Source organism: Astyanax mexicanus, chromosome 2, assembly GCF_023375975.1.
Source record: "Astyanax mexicanus isolate ESR-SI-001 chromosome 2, AstMex3_surface, whole genome shotgun sequence".
In the NCBI taxonomy this organism is placed as follows: Eukaryota; Metazoa; Chordata; class Actinopteri; order Characiformes; family Acestrorhamphidae; genus Astyanax; species Astyanax mexicanus.
In genome coordinates, this window is record NC_064409.1 from 57,390,413 (window position 1) to 57,405,298 (window position 14,886).

The window sequence follows — 14,886 nt, forward strand, 5'->3', positions numbered from 1 at the left end:
AAGATGCTTTAGGTGTTAACTAATACAGAACAGACCACATTGTGCTGGCAGGCACAGTGCTTTAAATATAGGAGTCAGGAGTTCATGACAGCTTCTCTGAGATCTAGAAGCTGCAGAGGATTTATTCCCTGTGTGCGCCCTCTTGTGGTTCATAATAATAGGATGATGTAAAAAAAAAACATTATTTAACAGTTATACAGTATTTTGCGTACTGTACATATTTTGTAGCATATTAAAAACAATTTTTTTAACTAACAAAGCATTTTTTTAAATGTCTCACAGCAGAAAAGCATTTTTTTATATTTAACATCTCTGTTATTTGCTATATAAATTATGCTGTTTTTATTGGGATGTTGTTATCATAGTGTCTAACATTTTTAAATGAATTGTTACGTTGTTATAAAAATATTAACAAATGCTAATCACAAAGAAATTAGAAAAAAAAATCATAATTTAACTTTTTCTTTCTGAAATTTGGAAATGTATACAAATTGGGAAAAATTAAGAGACCACTACAGTTTTTCTGAATCAGTTTCAATTAAACTGATCAGTGGTCGTCCTACAGTGGTCATTTTGTGTTGATAGACAACATAGAAGAAAGCTGTCAAATTGTGTATTAAAAAGGGGCTACTGTTAATGATTGTGAACTATTGGAACAAAAAACAGCAGCAAACCTACAAAGTTCATCAGTAGTAGGTAAACCAGATATGTTATAGTTCTTTGTATTATTTATAATATTTTATACAGTACATGTATTATTCTGTACACCTTCTGTATGCCATTCTTATACTATACTGCTAATATAATTACTCTTGACTTTCCTTATGTTCCACATTATCATTATCTATTTACAGTCTCATGCTGATAATATTGATGTACAGTAGCTGAACAGGAGGAAGAGCTGGATATACTGTGCATTAGCTGAAGGAGGTGTAGTGGAAGTCTTCAGGTGTCCACGTGCACAGCTCTACTGACCACAACGCCTTTGCATCATGTGGGGCATTAGAGTGTGTGTGTGTGTGTGTGTGCAAGTGTGACAATAGGCCAGCCATCTGCAGCTCATAAATCTCATTTGTGTCTGCTTACGGAGAGATATTACGCATTATCTGTTCTTAAGACAATGGAGACACGCCAGTACCACTACAGAGGATACTCTCAACAGGAACACATGGAGAAGAGCATGTCCTTATCCTCCATATGGTTTTGTCATTTGCAGCACAGGTAAGAGCTTTTGGGTTTTGTACGGATTTATTTTTGCTTCATGTTTTGTTCATGTTGGCAGATTTAAGGACTGTAATATTACCTTGACATAATTCATACATTCACTATACAGTCTCTATTGTCCAAGGAAGACTCTGCAATAGACTTTGCTATAAGGATTTAATTGCATTCAGTGACAAGAGCAACTTATGTCAGAGCATTGTAATATCACCACTCTGCCTCATCCTTAACTTCTTAGTTCATCCAAAAGTACTGGATGGAGATACACAGCTACACAGTGCAATGCTGGGGAGGCTTTAAACCCCTCTATAACCTAAGTCTGTTATATTGGCAGTATGTTTCCACATGGACTAGACAAGCAGTGTGCTTGTCGTGCATTTGTACATCTGTGTGAGTAAAGAGTGCAGCTTACTGATGTAGAATCCATTCATTAGAAGTTGTATCCATATACAGCTCTAGACAAAAAATTAAGAGACCACTTCTATTTCTAAATCAGTTTCTCTGATTTTGCAATTCATAGATATTTGTTTGAGTAAAATGAACATTGTTGTTTTATTCTTTAAACTACGTTCAACATTTTGCTCAAATTCCAAATAAAACCTTTGTCATTTAGAGCATTTATTTGCAGAAAATGAGAAATGGCTGACATAACAAAAAAAGATGCAGAGCTTTCAGACCTCAAATAATGCAAAGAAAACAAATTCATATTCATAAAGTTTTAAGAGTTCAGAAATTAATATCTGTTGGAATAACTCTGATTTTTAATCACAGTTTTCATGCATCTTGGCATGTTCTCCTCCACCAGTTATACACACTGCTTTTGGATAACTTTATGCCACTCCTGGTGCAAAAATTCAAGCAGTTCAGTTTGGTTTGATGGCTTGTGATCACCCATCTTCCTCTTGATTACATTCCAGAGGTTTTCAATTTGGTAAAATCATAGAAACTCATCATTTTTATGTGGTCTCTTATTTTCTTTCAGAGATATATTGTAGCTATCATTCCACATGTATACATGACTGTATATAATAATGTGGGATTTGACAGCAGAGAAAGGTACCAAACTGTCATTAGAGCCTATAGTTGAATGAGTTAAAGAGCATAACAGTAACTATTGTTTTAGGCATTAGCGTTGTTTCCATTGTTTCTTTTTTGTCCTGGCTAAGAACACTTAGACCAGCTTTAAAACGGTGCAAATCTCCTCCTTTCCTCTGGTAAAGTAAACGTATTGTACTCTTATATTTACACTCTTGTACACTGTTGGCTCGTGTACCAGGGGCATGTTGTACCAATGAGGGAACATTTACACTGTACATTGTTCCCTGGACTAAAACAGTAAACATGTAGTGCCTGTCCCTAATGGGTGTGTAAAATGTACCTTAACACTACTCAGCATGTTCGTATTTTAAATTAGAAGTGTGCATGGAAGAAAACCACTGTGTCGAAAAGGGTCAAAGAGGCCTAATTAACTGTATATTAGTCTGTGATTCTACAACAGATCACCAAATTCATACTTATTTACCTATTTTTTAAATCAGGGTATTTAAACAAATTAGCTCTATCCTCACATAACCTCATAAAGTCATATTGTATCATATTTTTATAGTTTAGTGAAAAGTATTGATCAGGACAAATCCCACACTGTCTGTAAACATTTGCATGTGTGTGTTACTACGAGAACATTGATGTGGATTACCTTATGACTGATCCTCTTACAGTGAGATGAGACAATGTGTGTGTGCTGAGTTTCAGCCTCTGCTCTGTCCTTGTCCGTCTAAGAATTTGTGTTTGCACAGGCAGTGTAGCTTCCCAGGAATTTACAGAAAAACATATTTGTATAAGCTCTGCATGTCCCAGGATGTTGTAACAGGCAAAAACCAGTGACACACAATTACACACAGTAAGTGCAATTAGAGTGATGGCCATAAGGTGGCGCACCCATGCTTTCAAATCTCCTTCTACAGAGATTACATAAGAAAACAGCAGGGGAGTGTTTTCATTTTGAAAGTAAGGCTGGATTTAGTCATGTCGTTTAGTTAGACATTTTTTTTTAATTCAATTAGACAGTTGTTTTTTTACACGGTTTCTGATATTCAGTGGAAGAAGCAAATCGTTTTTTTTTACACAGAATATTATTGAAAGTTTCAGTTAAGCGTTTTTTTTTCCGGTTTAGTCAGACAAACACCACAAAAAGAACAGAAACAATATGATTAAGAATGTAAACAAAATGTAGGAAAAAATATTACAATGAAAAATAAATACTTAATTCCCATAAAAAAAATAATTAACCAAAAGACACATCAGCCATAAAGAGTTTTGATGTCATACATTGAGTAGATCATTGATTTAGTACAAAAAAATCATTTATAATAATTTCCAAGCTTTTAAATGGTCATTAAAGGATTGTTAAGTTGTATGGAATTTCTCTGCAGAGCCTCAGTAAGTACAGTAACAGTCAAAAGTTTGGACACACCTTTCTTTTTATGATTTTTTTTTTACATTGTCAATTTAATATTAAATAAATTAAAGCTATACAGGAACACATGCAGATTTTTTTTTTTTTTGTAAACGAAAAGTGTTGAACAAACCAGAATATTTTTTATACTTTCTTCAAAGTACCACATTTAGCTTTGAGGATAGATCTGCACACACTTGGTTTTTTAATCTCAGTGACTTCATGACGGTGAGTCACCTGGAATAGTTTTCTCAGTGCTGAACAATAGTTGCTGCTTTTTTCTTCATGCTGTGAAGCGCCAGCTCATCCCAAATCACCTCAAATCACCATCTTAGTTGGGTTTAGATCAGATGATTGTGGAGGATAAACACTTTTTTGGTTTAATACGTAGTTCTATATGTGTCCCTTAAATGTTTTGGTGTATTTAATACAATCTACAATGTGCAATCTAATCTACAATGTAGAAAATACATTTAATAAAGAAATAAAGAAAAATGATTAAATGAGAAGGCGTGTACAAACTTTTGACTGGTACAGTAAATCTTTTTTTTTTCTTCAAGTTTTATTCAAATTGTGCATTGTGTACTTTCTGCAGCAAAATCAGTCACTACAGACCTCCTAACTTCATGTGGGCTCAAGAACAGTAGAGCACAAGAGCGTAGAGAGTTTCATGGAATGGGTTTTCATGGTCGAGCAGCTGCATCAAAAAATGCAAGGCAGGCAGGTGGATACTTTTGGCAATGTATTGTAATGTATGCCCCAACAAAAGTAAAAAAAAAGGTTATGTGAACAGGCATTAAAATGAACATATTTTCCAACAGAGAATATTCCTATTTTCAGTACTGAGCAGCAGATACTACTTAAATAAATAAATAATTAAATAAAAAGTCACAAAGGCATTTTCACACAAATGCGATGTTCTTATCCAATAAAGTGATTCTGATTTTGAAATTCTCAGGCATTTTCCTTTTTCTGTAATGGTACTTGTGAAGTCCTTTTAAATGACTAGAGACAGACAGGTTATGTGTGGATTCTCCATTGAGAGCTCAGCTTAGTCTGGGCCTAATCTGAGCACAAGTTAATGTAATGGGATTTTTTTTTTTCCAGACCAGTGGTGGATCGTTTCCACTGGTCTATTTATTATTACATGCTGAAACAATGCAATGCAATGCAATATGAGCCTCTGGTAAATATGAAATCAAATGAAACCTTTCTTTGAACTTACTTTAATTATACAGCCTTTAATTTCAATTTCAATTTCAGTTTGCTTTGATAATATATTGAATATAGATTATAAAGGCTTTGATATCTTGATATAAAATGCAATGGCAGTGAACGTTAAAACTGTATGTAGGTTGTGTAGATGTTTCCAGCAGTTCCCACCACATACCTGTAAATGTAATATACAGTATTGTGCAAATGTTTAAGGCACCTGTGGGATTTTCAGTAGAGAAAAAGCTTCTCATCTGTGAAGCAAGTATTTATTGGCTCAGTAAAACACTATTATTACAATAAATACAAACAGCAATTTTACAAAAAGCAAAACATCTCCTAATATCTTATCATCTGAGTTTAATAGAGTTTTTTTCTAGTTCTCATCATATCAACAACAGGTTTGGTAAATTGGTAAATTTGGTAAATCAGGTGAGCTGCTGATGGAACAGAACATAATATACACATGCTGGCTGAGGAGCATCCAGGAGAAATCTGGAACTTCACTTTGTTCTTCAGCTTGGCTCACAGGATATAACATACTTCGTTAAAAATGAGAATTCCTTGTTATGTTTTACTGTATTTATGTTGACTTGCATCTGTTTAAATCATATGTGGTGCTTTCTTCAGGTAAAACACTCATATTGTTGAGAAAAAATGGATTAGTGTAATTTGCTTTGGTGCCTAAAACTTTTGCACAGTTCTGTACGTGTAAAGCCCATCCTTCTTCTCAACCAAGATGACCTGGTCATTGTGATCTGTATCATACAGTATCTACATCTCTATAACATCTCGCACCTGTCACCCTGAAAGTATGTACTGTCTACTGCTCATTGAGCTCCATTGGCTACCAGTTGCTGCTCGTATCAAATTCGTGTCAAAGCTCTTGCAATCGCCTACAAGGTGATGACAGAACAGCTCCCTCCTACCTGCACTGATCGCTCCTGAAGGCTTACGCTACCTCCCGGCTGCTGAGCTCCTCCAATGAACGTCGCCTCGCTTTACCAAACAAACATTCACACAAAGCAATCCAGACTGTTCTCATACAGAGTTCCCCAATGGTGGAACAAACTACCTTCCACTACCAGATCAGGAGAATCTCTCACTATCTTTAATATAAACTCCTAAAGACAGAGCTTTTCAAAGAGCACTTACTCTCCTAACACCTCTAACAAACTACCTTCTACTACCAGATCAGGAGAATCTCTCACTATCTTTAATAAACTCCTGAAGACAGAGCTCTTCAAAGAGCACTTACTCTCCTAACACCTCTAACAAACTAACTACCTCTATCCTCATTTCCTTCTTCCCCTCCTTCACTTCTCTATCCCATTATTTCCCTTTGACCTCCTTTAGGCCCTATCTAAAGATGTTTTTACCTTCTATTACTTTTGTACTTCACTACTGTAAGTCACTTTGGACAAAAGTGTCTGCCAAATGTAATGTAATGTAATGTATGAACAATCTGCATACATCATCAGTGAGGCCCATAACCTGTATGTGTGTGTGTGTGTGTGTGTGTGTGTGTGTGTGTGTGTGTGTGTGTGTTTGCTTTCAGACTCATTTTTGGGGCCATGGTGTCCTAAAGTAGATTTACCTCCAATAACCATTTATTAAATCTCCCTCCATTAAAGTCGGGAGCTTCCAAGAGCCGGGCGCATTAAGCCTGATTATAGTGTGCCAGTAGGAGGAAACAGGGTCTATGTGTCAAGCTGGTCGTCGAATGATTTTTTATCCCTCACCGACGTCTATCTTGTCAGTTAAGAGACAGTGAGCTCAGAGAGAGAGAGATAGATAGATAGGGATAGAGGGAGCGAGAGATAGCAGCAGTAGTAAAGTGTTTGTGTGAGAGAGAGATAGAGATATAGAAAGCACAGAGATGATCCTTTGACTGTGATAGAGGTTTTAGCTGTGACATTAGTACAGTGTGGTTGTGAAAGGGCAAAAGGCTCTTTGGCTACACAGGACAAACATGAGTCTATGAAGACCCGGCAGCGATTAAACACATGGAGAGGGGAGGACGGAAAACAGGAGGCTCTTTCAAACAGACCTCCATCAATCGCACCACCTCTGGCTCTCAGAAGGTAAGATTTTGCTATGAGAGTTTGTAGTCCAGCACAGCTCAGCCACAGTTAACCCTTTAATGTCCCACCTTACTTACATCATTAATCACAGGTAATTCATCAAACAGTAATACTATTATCGACTTACTAGACAGTATACTGACATTACCTAAATATTGCCCATTTTGTTTTGGGTAATGTTTTACAATAAGGTTAAATAAATTAACAGTAACAACTAATTGTTAATTGACACTAGTTAAGAAAGAATAAATAACGTCTTTATCTTATTTACAAAGTTCATAAAAGCATTAAAATGTAGTAATGTTTAATAATGTCTTAACTAATGTTCGTTAATAAATAGTTGAGGCATTACTTTGCCATTTAAAATGTTTAAGTACTGCTGTAAGTTTGGTTATTTGTGACCCTTGTTATAAAGTTTTACCTGTTTTTCTTGGGAAGGAGAGCAAATTAACATAAAGCTAATATTTCAACTCATATTTTGTTTTTGTTTTATTTATATATGATATTTAAAATGTTTATACTCCAATTCCAATATGTTTCAAAGGCTTTTTAAAAAGGTGTTGCTGTATTATTATGTTTAATTGCAATCATTTCTGTGAGAATATGTCATCCGATAAAAATTGTAATTGTATATAATAATAATAATAATAATAATAATAATAATAATAATAATAATTTATTAGGAATTTTAAAATCAACATGTCCAGAAGCTCAGGGATGCTCAGATGAAGAAAATGTCAAGTATACTCAACAGAGGTGATTCTAGGATCCGAGCTATAGGTATGATATTCACAAATTAATTTATAATAAATATTTAATTATTTACTACACAAAATACATATATTTTTATGTCATTTTGTACTATCAATGATTTTTAACCATCAATCAGGACAGGAGGCTGTGTCATATCAGAAAAATTTGAATAGTTTTGATTTAAATCAGACATTCTAATTCTAATAATCTGTTATCAATTTAATTAAGACCATTTGCAGGTTCTGAACTTATGATCGAGACACTACTACACACAGGTGACAGGTGTGATACTTTTAACTTTTCACTTTAAACATCATTTAGAAGTTTAGAAGCCAATAAAACTGGTCAGCGCACAGTCACTGTATGCTGCTGTATGTATTTGTTGTTCAAATATTATTTTTACGATATACTTTTTTTGTTTTTAAATTGTCATCCTATCAGACAAACTTCTGTTTATATTCACTTTTATGCTTTACGGGTACTGGGATTCAAAAAGGGCTTAGAAACTCCTATGATGTTCGCTGTTAACTTAAGAAAAATAAATGTACTTAAGTGCGTCAGGAAAACAAGATTATCTCTGGACATCTGTGTTGCTTCAATTGCTTCACTTAAACACATTACTACACATTAAAACAAGAATGCAACTCCCATGATTCCAGGCATTCTGTTTCTGTTAAACATTTAAAGGAACTCTCTTCTCTAACTAACCCTGAGGGAGACATTACAGAGCTGACATTTCCTCACTTTTATGGCTTTAGATTTTCACACTCACTTAACTCTTGTTAGCATGGCTAATAAAGTGGTTACTTACTTTTAAGTCAAGCAGCTGCGCACTTATATAGCTAAGCACTCTCTGTCCTTCTCAGCAGTGTTCATTTAAAAAACGTAGAGCATTTGTTTTTTTTGTTTTTTTTTTTATTTTGAGCAGAGTATTTGCTCTTTGTAATCACTATTAATAATCCATTAACATCACATAGTGACAAGACTATGTAAAACCACATGCTGCACATGTTACAAAAGCATGGCTGAGGAAAAAAGGGTATGGGTAATGGACTGTTCTACCTGCAGAGAGAGAATGTGTGGATAATTCTGAGATTAAATATGTAACAATGACAATCCTGTATGTCTGTATGACTTAAGACATGTTCACAGGAATAATGGGACAAAATAACCCCTAAATCACTTCATTACTTGGTATTCTCATTGCCAAAACTAGTGAAAGTAAATGTAAAAATCTAACAAAGAAACAAAAAACATGTTTTTCTTCTTTGGAATAGTACAATAACCATAAGGAAAGTACAATAACAAGCAATATGCTACATCTAGAACACTTCAATTATATTTATAACTTATAACTGATATAGGAGTATTTGGTATAACTTCTACTACTAAAATTAATAATATGGTAACACCTTAAACTACTCTTAATAAAAGTGTGAATGACAAAATCAACAATATACAGTATCAATGCAGCAGCAATTATGATGCGTCTGAATACATTTAAGTACAGAAGAATACAAAGTGCTGTTGTAATATTACGTACATTAAAAAGATTTGTTGTTGATATTACATAGAATAGACTTAATAGATCATTTCTATTCATCAAAATAACCTTAATTCTCAATAACCCTTGCACTATGATTTAGGATTAGGATTATATTTGATAAAATTTACTACTTTTAACCTTAAATTATATATGATATAGTTAATAAACATTAACTTCTAAGCAAGTTAAAAATTAAAAGTAATCGACAAGCTTTGAAAACTGATCAGCCGTGACATAATGTAAATAGTAGGTTTCGGGTGAGCTCAGTTAAAATATCTCTAAAACATCAGGAAGGTTCAATGTTTTATATATATATTTTTGTGGTATGCAGTAGTCAGTACCATTTAAAAGTGGTCCTGAAAAAAGAACTAATGGTCTCAGGGACCTAATGCTCATTGATGCGTTCTATTGAGGCCTAATCTCACAATTTACAGAACATATCTACTGCAAACGCTTATCTTGATTTTAGACACTATAGGACGCTGTCAGACGTCTTGTGGAATCCATGCCTCGAAGTGTCAGATCTATTGTGGCGGCACATTAAGGACCTCCACATTATGAGGCATGTGGTGCTTATGCTATAGCTGATTCTGTGTAAAATAGCGCTAAGATTTTTTATTATTATTGAATACTGACTGTTTAGTACTGGATCTTGTTAGTTCACCACTACTCTTGACTTGAACCATCCAACAGGTTTTTGCATGACATATGGTGGGGTTTTAATATGAGCTGTATTCCCTGAAACCTTTCTTGGTTTTCCAGATGCCACCATGGCCTCCACAGTTCCCCTGAACTGACATTAATTAACAGCAGTCCAAAGTGGGCACGTATTATGTATTTTTTTTAGATATTTAGAGAGATTTTTAGAAAACTCCACACAGGCCTAACTGATTGTTCTGATTCTGTTCTTATATGTAATAACTGTGTAACTGTGCATTAGGATTAACTGAACACATTGGGGCAGTTTCTGGACAGAGGCTTTATTTCCCTGTGTGTAACTGTCCCATTAGTTTTTTTTTTTTTTTGTTTGATTGGCTACAGGGGCTGTGTTTAATACTTAATACTAAAAGTAATTTGTCCAAAAGTGCTACTGTATGTCAGAGTGAGAAATTAAAGTTTAAGGCTACAATCAGAATCAGTGTGCAATCTGTTTTTACCATTTATTCATAAAATGTGAAACTAAAAAATGTCTTTATTTCCACTACAGACAAATAAAATAACAGTAAATTGAATTTACTGCATTCTGGCAAGTAGTCTGACCTGACCCCGAGAGTGTAAAGGCTGCTGTTGTTGTATTCTGAGTCGGAGCAGCATCTTAAGCATGTGATCCACTGCCACAACACCGCCTGAGGGAAGAGCAAAGAGGAGCAGAATGGGCTTCAGTAAGACTCTGGCCTTTGACAGTTATTTTCCTATGCAAATCCTAACCTTGACCATTTGAGAAGCTGCAGCCGTGTTCTCAGATTAAGACTATCACGCAGACGAGCGGCACCTCCAGGACTAGCTGCTACGTCTCAGCCTCTAATCCTCTGTAATGGCCCGGTATGAGCTCCGGCAGCTGTACCAGATTAAGCACTGTGCTTCCTCACTTTCTAATGTCTGCTGCACTGTGATTAATAAACCTAAAAACGCTGCCTTTCAAATGACCCAATAATACAGATACTGCTTTATCACACCAACAGTATCATGAACAAAAGCTAAAGTAATATTCTAATGTAACATTATGTAATAAATCATAGTTAGATTCTCAACTTTAAACATTATTTGTGGAAGTAATGGAAAATGTAGATATTCACAAACCCATTTACTCAAACATGCCTAAGCACAGGACTTTAACAGTCTGGAAGAAATCAGGAGCTTTCCCATAACCATTAATCTTATTAATTTATGAACAACTTTGAGAACAATGTACAATTGAATTTAAGAATGCCATTTTTCAAAAGCGTTCTTAATCTCCAAAATTACAAACAAGATTACATAGATTCAAGATTCAAGATTTTATTGTCATGTCACAGAGTACAGGTGTACATGTGAGTGAAAAACTTGGGTGCAGTTTCTCACAATTGCGCAGAGAACAGTATTTACAACAAGTAGAATAATCATAAAAAATAGAATATACAGATAACTTTACAGCATAAACAATATACACAGTACACACAATAACAATAGACACAATAACTTACGCTATAGACATATTGACAAATGGTATTGCACAGAAAATAAGTTTTTTTGACTCCTCATCTATGTACATCTTTCTCGATGAAAACTGATTTAAACATGTTGTCTCATTATAATACCTTAAAAGCATCATTAGGCAAAATAATTTATACATGTATAAATTATTTAAAAAAAACTAATTAAAAAAGTATTTCAATTAGTGGTACAAACACATTCATGAAAAACATTACAACATTACATTACATTTCTTACATATCACATATCAAGCCTATAAATTAGTAACACAATTAGTCTTTCATAACTCAGTACAGATTCCTGAAGTTCCTATTCATTTTTCATTTTTCTTTGTTTCATTGGAGGCATTTTCTAAAATAAAAAAGTTAATTTTATTTCTTACTAATGTACACTCAGCACCCCATCTTAACAGAAAAAAAAACAGAAATGTAGTATTTTTTGTAAATGTATTAAAAAAAGGAAAAACTGAAATATCACATGATCATAAGTATTCAGACCCTTTGCATAGTGCTGAGTAGAAGCACCCTTTTGAGTTAGTACAGACTTCTTGGGAATGATTTTGGCAACAAGTCTTTTGCTCCTGGATTTGCGGACCATCTCCCATTCTTCCTTGCAGATCCTCCGTCAGGTTGGGTAGTGAACGTCACCTCTCTCACCATGGCTCTTCTCCCACGATTGCTCAGTTTGGCTGGACAGCCTGGTCTAGGAAAAGTTCTGGTTGTCCCCTCAATTTAGGTTCCTGTGCTCTTAGGAACTTTGAATGCTGCAGAAACTATTTTGTAACCTTGGTCACATCTGTGCCCTACCATAACTCTGTCTCTGAGCTTCTTGGGCAGTTTCCTCGACCTCATGATTCTCATTTGCTCTGAGATGCGCTGTGAGCTGTGAGCTCTTTTATAGACAGATGTGTGCCTTTCCTAATCAAGTCCAATCAGTTTAATTAAACACAGCTGGACTCCAGTGAAGGAGTAGAAGGAGGATCAGAAAAAATGGACTGCATGTGAGTTAAAGTGTCACAAAAAGGGTATGAATACTTATGACCATTTGATATTTTACTTTTTCTTTTTTAATAAATTTACAAAAAAATCTACATTTCTGTTTTTTTCTGTGTGTACATTATTGAGAACTAAAATGAACTTTTTGATTTTAGCAAATGGCTGCAATGAAACAAAGAGTGAAATATTTAAAGGGGTTTGAATAGGGGTTTTAAGAAATTTTAAGCTGTTTTTAACTTAACTTAGGTTTAGTCCCCCTTTTAGGATATATGGAACTATTTATGACATTTTTTTAGTCGGAAAACAATTTTTTTTAATGAAAAAGAATTGTTAGTGAACACGTGAGGACCATCACAATGATCTTTATTACAGTCATTTTTTAAGCAATAAAAGAAACTTTCTTAACTTTTAATTTCACAGTTTTTATGTTTAAACAGCAACAGAAACTTTTACTAGACTAGACTACAAATGCTTTTGTTCCAACAGCAACAAAATGTTCTACCGGAATTCTAATAGAGCTTCCTCGAATGAGAGATTTTCAGTTGTAACACTATTAAATGTAACTTATTTGTGCGCTTAAATACCCCTACAGTCAGTTCACTAATTCTTTAAAATTGAATCCATACAGTTTGTTAAAATTACGTCTGCAGCAGAATCAGAACTAAAACAGCCATAAAACAGAACCCGAACCTGAATGATGCAGCTTTTACGCAAAAAAATAAGCCATTGTATTAAAAAAGGAGCAGAAAAAATAGAATCCCTTATATACATAGCAGCAGTCTTATGACTTGCAGAAATCCCAAGGCTAATCAGTAACATGTTGTGCTCATGTGATGATGGCTAACTGGATTTAAACTCGCGGAGACAATGAGCCTTTTAGAGTCGGATTGAGAGAAACACATTTTAGAGAGTTTAGACAAATTAAGGCAAACTCGCCCAGTGCTCCACAGACTCAATGGCTCCTGTATTAGTTCAGACATCAGGCACAGATGAGGAATACAGCTGCAGACATGGCAACGAAAACTCCATATTTTATTTGTATTTTAAGTATTTTAAAATAGGAATTGCATTACTTTCTGTCAAATCAAATATTTAGGAACGTCCAGAGAACTTGAATGTTGAACCAAAAGTCAGTTTAGAACATTTACAAAGAAACCAACAGAACATTTTCTGCTGGGTTGCAGGTTTTTGTTATTTTTTTTTTCTAATCCCAGGCTTCATTAATGTAGTTCATGTCAGAACAACAATAACATTATGTTTCATTTTTACAAAAAGAGATAAAATAAAAAATGCCTTTAGAATTAAGCTGTTTTTGTTAATGTTACATAGCTCACTAGTACACTTCAGTTCAGTGCAATATTTCGAAAGATACGAACATACGATTTTACAAACTAAGTACGTTTGGCTCTTAAAGGGTTAAAAAGGAGACAGTTGTACTGAGGGAATGTTCAAATTTTTAATCATAATCCGTTTTTCCCTCTTAAAAACATTACTGGCAGTCTTATTCACATACAAGTGACCTTTTGTGTTGAACAACAGCGTCTACTGAAGGCCAAGGTGGTATGAAATAAGTGAATGCTAATGACTGTTGCCAGGTTGGCCAAAGGCCTTGTTAATTTGTTTTGAGCAACACAATCTGATCCCCCTCAAGCATTTAGTCCGGCTTCTTGGTTTTTGTGTGTTTTCTGAGGAAACTAACAAGGTTTAGAGTTCTCAAAGGATTTGGGTTTTAATTGTGGATAATGAGGGTAAGTAAGCTGAAATAAGTGAGCCCTCGCACTAGCCAGCACCCTTAATTAACACGTTTTGACCGCTGCATTAGCACAGAGCCGTCCACATGCCGGACCTCTCCTCTATCCGCCCCCAGCTTTCACACCAGAGACTGTGCTGTAACCTCATCCCTCAGCGTGTGAACCATAAAAGGAAAATCAGAACGAATGGAACAGGCCCACTGCGTTTCAGCAGGTCCTGTTTTCAGTGACTGAACAAACAAACCAACAGAACCGAAATACAAAGGATGAACCGAGTCATGAAATCGAAAGGGCACTGAAAATGCAAGTCAGTATACAGTAATTCTATACAGCATTCCAGCTGCCCACAATTTATTGGTAATTTAAATTAAGTTGCCCTTACAAGATTACAAGTTTACAACTTATATTGGGCAGTACTTTTCACTAGTGTATACAGCTCTGAATTCTGTAATGAATTTTACCTGATACCACTAATGAACTACATAAGAAGCCATTCCTGAGGTGAACTTGGTGATTTAGAGTAAACTGTCAGCCAGAAACATATATATTGTACAGGTACATTTTTGCTTACCAAAGTACAAACAGTAAATGCACCCTCAAACGTACAACATGATCCTCCAGGTTCATCTGTGTGCCTTAAAAGTAGGAGAAACACCTGCTACTTATAAAGTTTGCA

General features: G+C 34.9%; 1 protein-coding gene across 2 annotated transcripts in view; it reads left to right on the forward strand.

The window, feature by feature from the left end:
• Positions 1–1,135: 1,135 nt before the first annotated feature.
• trpm1b (transient receptor potential cation channel, subfamily M, member 1b) overlaps positions 1,136–14,886 on the forward strand; it is a 41,594-nt gene continuing 27,843 nt past the window's right edge. The window contains exon 1 of one of the 2 annotated variants that reach the window (XM_049474631.1): positions 1,136–1,221. In XM_049474631.1, coding sequence (XP_049330588.1) covers positions 1,198–1,221 — 24 coding nt within the window. In that variant the 5' untranslated portion in view covers positions 1,136–1,197. Of the gene's footprint in view, positions 1,222–6,480; positions 6,973–14,886 lie in introns of those variants that run through there. The other variant, XM_015605134.3, reaches the window with a different exon arrangement.